Genomic DNA, 6,000 nt, shown 5'->3' with positions numbered 1-6,000 from the left:
TGACCGCCAAACAACACAACAGTGACCGCCGAACAACACAACAGTGACAGCCAAACAACACAGAGAGAAAGTCAGGGACTACAACTATTCAGTTACTGGGAAGCTACAAGAATATCTGATAGGAAGTGTGAAAGAGAGAGCGAGATTAATATAGCTATAACGTCATATTAAGTGTGAAAGTTAACACGGCTGTTTTTATGGTAATGTTCAGCTGAAAGTGCACTGTATTCACACGACATACGCAATATTTATACACACACACGGGAATACACATGAAGCAACACGCACACAAATACCTATGATGATACACACGGTAACACACGCACACAAGAATCAACCGCAATGTGAAGAACTCAACATGAGATTCAAAGAAGTGTTCACAGAGGAGACAGAAGGGACTCCAGAAAGTCGGAGAGGTAGGATACACCATCAACTGTTGGACACAATACATACAACCGAGGAAAAGGTGAAGAGGCTGCTAAACGAGCTAGATACCTCAAAGGTGATGAGACTGGATAACATCTCTTCGTGGGTCCTGAGAGAGGGAGCAGAGGTGCTATGTGTACCAATAACAATAATCTTCAACACATCTGTCGAAACAGGGTGACTACCTGAGGTATGGAAGACAGGAAATGCAGTCCCAGTTTTTAAAAAAGGAGACAGACCCGAAGCATTAAACTACAGACCAATGTCACTTTCATGTATAGTATGCAAAGTCATGGAGAAGATTACCAGGAGAAGAGTGGTGGAGTATCTAGAAAGGAATTAACTTATCAACGACAGCCAGCACGGTTTCAGGGACTGGAAATTCTGTGTCGCAAGCCTACTGGAGTTCTATGACAGGGTGACAGCAGTAAGAGAGAGAGAGGGAAGGGTAGATTGCATTTCCTTGGACTGTAAGAAGGTGTTTGACACAGTTCCACACAAGAAAATAGTGCAAAAGCTGGAGGACCAGGCAGGGATAACAGAGAAGGCACTGCAATGGATGGAAGACAACAGCGAGCCATGGTGCGTGGCGAGGTGTTATACTGGGCGCCTGTTACGGATGGGGTTCCACAGGGATCAGTCTTAGGACAGATGCTGTTTCTGGTATTTGTGAACGACATGACGTAAGGAATAGACTCAGAAGTGTCCCTGTTTGCAGATGATGTGAAGTTGATGAGAAGAATCCGATCGGACGAGGACCAGGCAGAACTACAAAGGGATCTTGACAAGCTGCAGGCCTGATCCAGGAACTAGCTCCTGGAGTTCAACCCCACCAAGTGCAAAGCCATGAAGATTGGGGAAGGGCAAAGAAAACCGCAGACGGAGTACAGTCTAGGGGGGTCAGAGACTACAAACATCACTCAAGGAAAAGGATCTTGGGGTGAGTATAACACCAGGCACATCTCCTGAAGCGCACATTAACCACATAGCTGCTGCCTAGCAAACCTAAGAACAGCATTCCGACATCTCAATAAAGAATCGTCCAGGACCCTGTACACCGTGTACGTTATGACTATATGAGAGTATGCAGCACCAGTTTGGAACCCACATCTAGCCAATCACGTAAGGACACTAGAGATAGTGCAAAGGTTTGCAACACGACTAGTCCCGGAGTTAAGGGGCATGTCCTACGAGGAGAGGTTAAGGGAAATCGATCTGACGACACTGGAGAACAGGAGAAATAGGGGGGATATGATAACGACCTATAAAATACTGAGAGGCATCAACAAGGTGGACAGAGACAGGATGTTCCAGAGATTGGACACAGCAACAAGAGGTCACAGTTGGAAGCTGAAGACTCAGATTAAGCACAGGGATGTTATAAAGTATTTCTTCAGCCACAGAGTTGTCAGGAAGTGGAATAATCTGGGAAGTGATGTAGTGGAGGCAGGATCCATACATAGCTTTAAGAAGAGGTATAATAAAGCTCATGGAGGAGGAAGAGTGATCTAGTAGTGACCAGTGATGAGGCGGGGCCAGGAGCTGTGAATCGACCCCTGCGACAACAACTTGGTGAGCACAAGCAGCTCATATACACATATACATGTGTGCGTGTATGTTAGTGCATATGTATGCTTGCACGTAAGTATGCTCGCGTGTGTGTGCATATGTATCAGTATACATAAATATACTTGGGCATATGTTTATATATGTGTATGTATACGAGTGTATAAGTATATATATTTACATGTATAAGTATCGCTCAGTGATACTTGGCGAGCAATTACAGAAGAGACAAAAACAGTTTCCAGTGCCTGTGAGAGTGGTCGTCCAGTGCCTGTGAGAGTGGTCGTCCAGTGCCTGTGAGAGTGGTCGCCAGTGCCTGTGAGAGTGGTCGTCCAGTGCCTGTGAGAGTGGTCGTCCAGTGCCTGTGAGAGTGGTCGTCCAGTGCCTGTGAGAGTGGTCGTCCAGTGCCTGTGAAAGTGGTCGTCCGGAGTGTTCTGGCGTTCATATCAACCAATAAGCGTCATGAAACAAATAGGTTGTGGAAAGAGACACTTATGTACAGTTCAGGGCGTATATTAGAGGACACGTTTCGCCATGTGTGGCTCCTTCAGTCCTAAGATAAGATAAGAGAGATAAGATTTTCTTCGGATTTTTAACCCCGGAGGGTTAGCCACCCAGGATAACCCAAGAAAGTCAGTGCGTCATCGAGGACTGCGTAACTATTTCCATTCGAGTCCTCAATCTTGTCCCCCAGGATGCGACCCACACCAGTCGACTAACACTCAGGTACCTATTTGCTACTAGGTGAACAGGACAACAGGTGTAAGGAAACACGTCGAAATCTTTCTACCCCGCCGGGAATCGAACCCGGGCCCTCCGTGTGTGACGTCAACTTTAGCCACCATGCCACACATGGAGCAACTTTTCCTGTAATAAATGTCCTAAACTGTACATAAATGTCTTTTTTCACATCTTGTCGGTATCACTACACCATTTTTCACAAAAGTTATTCTTCTATCAAAGAACACATAATAGACCATACATGCCGATTTTTTTATTTCAACTGTTACAGCGGTTGAAGAAAAATAGTTCATAATCGGCTACAGGAAATTGCATAAAAAAAAAGGTACACGGTGTTGGCTTGGAATGTTTGAAATGGCTTAGTTCCTCAGCCTAACTTCTTAGCGGTCCCGAAGTTACAGTAGTATGATTCTCTAAAATTAAACGTTTCTTTAAATAAAGACACATTAAGGTCGATTTTTGTTGTGTCTTGCAACTTTTTTTTATTTAATCGTTCCACCAATGATGTGTGTTGCCAGCCGCACCCACCTTCCTGCAGCTGCTGTGACCTCTTGCACTGCATTCTTAAATCTGCGCCATATTACTTCAGCGTCTTCCTTATTACGTACTGTCCCTCTAGAACCCTCTGTTGCTCTCACCAGTTGCACGTATCTTCCAATATCAACTATATTTTTCTCAATGAGAGAAACGTAGTTTTCCCTGTACTCCTTATACTGTATATCAGTCAGCATTCGTAAAATATGGCCACTTCAAGTCTTCCTTCTGTCTACCAATACATAGTCTAGCGAACTTCTGTCACTGTATACTTCATTATATCTCGTTTAATGATTATCCTGTTTCTTACAAAAATGCATTACCTATTTTAGGCCCCTATTATCATTTACTCCTGTCACCCCCAAACTTTCCAGTTACTCACCCTACAACAGTCTCTCTCAGCCTAATATTATTTAAGGTCTCCCACAAAAATTATTCTCTCATTATAAAACACTAAACATTCGCTTAGTTTTACCCAAAATTTCTCTTTTATGGCCTCCAGGCACATATACACTTATTATAATCTACTTTTAATCTAATCCTCATAGTATATATTTTAATTCATACGCTTGTCTCCTTTCCACAAGTAAACATATAATAATATTACTGTTACTTCTTCTTTCCTGTCTAAATCCCATTTATTACTTTCATATGAAATTCTCCCTTCCCTTTTGAGTTTGTTTTGCGCTGGTTATGTATTACATAAACAATCAGTTCTTGAAAGAGGAATAAAAGTCACAGTAATGTGGCTGGAACAATTCATAAATAATCCGTGCCGAGAGACGAGTTTAGACGTTTCAGTCCATCTTAGACCATCATCAGCGTAAACACTAACTCCAACACTAACAACGGCACTAACACCACACCTAACTCTATCACTAACACCAACACTGCCTCCACCACCACCATTAACAACAGCGCCATTATTAACACCAATAACAGCATCAATAGCAACAATAAGACCAACACTAGCACTAACATTATCACCAGAAGCCGCAAACAATGTACCAACACTGAACCCTGAAGAGTTAGGTCAGAGACTTGTGGGCGTGCAACATGTGTGAGGGTGTGAGTGGCCAGGCATAGGAGGGGTGTAGCTGGGTATATGGGAGAGCAGATTGTGGTTGCTGGGTACCTTGGGTAGTGGGAGGACGACTAGCAGGAGATGTGGGGGGGGAGATGAGAGGAGAAGGAGGAGGAGTTAGCGAAGGAAACGGGGCAACAGTAGTGAGGGTGGAGAGGGAGAGAGGACCTCAGTTGTCTGTGTATAGTGGTGGTGGGAGGTAGTGACCGCTTGTGTGTGTCAGCGTCTGCTTGTGTGCGCGTACAACCTCAACCCGTACTCGACGATTTGTGCTTGCAGGGGTCGATTCATAGCTCCTGACCCCTGTGTTGTCTCGTCTTCCTGCCTCTAGTGTAGTACTGCTGGGACCTGTTGAGTGATGGTGGGCAGCCAGAGATGATATAAGGCATGGTGTACCCTCGTAGGAGCAACACCAGCATGACTCCAGGCAGGGTTGAAGGTAAGACTGACCAGATATTTTCCTTCCAAGGAAAGAGTTAAGTAGAGCTTCTTCATAGCCTGTAGGAATTTGCGAATTGTTAAGCACTGTGTAGGAGATGACAGCAAGAGTCTCGTGTTCAGGGCTCTCGGTACATTATAAGATGGGATCCGCTCATTAAAAGAAGTTTTTATAATAAAAATTAGTTACTTTTCGTGCTGATACTTTGTTTCTCAAATTAAACTTGCAGATTTAAACGTTTCCTGGTTTTGCTTAGTCACAGTGTTGTCAAAATTGTTGCGGCCGTTGTTTTTAATTGGCTGTTTTGTGTTTTTTTTCGTCAAGGCTTATGTAACCTAGCTTATGAAAAATATTGTACCCCTGTGAGTTTAGCGCTTGATTTTTATTATAATAATAATTAAGAAAAAATATGTATAAAGGAACCGGAATCGTTGAAAAATTAAACGGTGGAAACTTGGTAAAAATGTAAGGTAGGAGATAAAGGACAGTTTTCTAGCAAATGACATTTTACGTGTCTCTAACAAGTGCTAGGCTTATTTAGCCACCGTACATCACAGGATGACTTTCCTGCCATAGATAAGGTGCATAGTTAAGCTGCTACACTAAGTCATCCAGGATGCGAGTCATTGGGATATGACAGGATTCGATCATATCAAGCAAATGATACGACAGGAAATGTGTATTCCGAGAATAGGAAAGTTGTTTGAGAAGTGCGGGTGATGTCAATACCACACTGCTGGGGTAGCTGTCTCTCAAGTGATGAGTGCGGGTGATGTCAATACCACACTGCTGGGGTAGCTCTCTCTCAAGTGGTGAGTGCGGGTGATGTCAATACCACACTGCTGGGGTAGCTCTCTCAAGTGAGGAGTGTGGGTGTTGTCAATACCACACTGCTGGGGTAGCTGTCTCTCTCAAGTGAGGAGTGTGGGTGATGTCAATACCACACTGCTGGGGTAGCTGTCTCAAGTGAGGAGTGCGGGTGATGTCAATACCACACTGCGGGGGTAGCTCTCTCTCAAGTGAGGAGTGTGGGTGATGTCAATACCACACTGCTGGGGTAGCTGTCTCTCTCAAGTGGTGAGTGCGGGTGATGTCAATACCACACTGCTGGGGTAGCTCTCTCTCAAGTGAGGAGTGCGGGTGATGTCAATACCACACTGCTGGGGTAGCTGTCTCTCTCAAGTGAGGAGTGTGGGTGATGTCAATACCA

General features: G+C 44.3%; 1 protein-coding gene across 1 annotated transcript in view; it reads left to right on the top strand.

The window, feature by feature from the left end:
• The first annotated feature begins 4,590 nt into the window (after window positions 1–4,590).
• The window catches only part of LOC128698293 (uncharacterized), a 618,270-nt gene continuing 616,860 nt past the window's right edge, over window positions 4,591–6,000 (top strand). Inside the window, exon 1 of the mRNA XM_070098678.1 lies at window positions 4,591–4,790. Within this exon, the coding sequence (XP_069954779.1) occupies window positions 4,739–4,790 (52 nt within the window). The 5' untranslated portion in view covers window positions 4,591–4,738. The remainder of the gene's footprint in view (window positions 4,791–6,000) is intronic.

Source organism: Cherax quadricarinatus, chromosome 63, assembly GCF_038502225.1.
Source record: "Cherax quadricarinatus isolate ZL_2023a chromosome 63, ASM3850222v1, whole genome shotgun sequence".
Lineage (NCBI taxonomy): Eukaryota > Metazoa > Arthropoda > Malacostraca > Decapoda > Parastacidae > Cherax > Cherax quadricarinatus.
The sequence above is the reverse complement of the archived record's forward strand: the minus strand, read 5'-3'. Positions and strand labels throughout refer to the sequence as shown.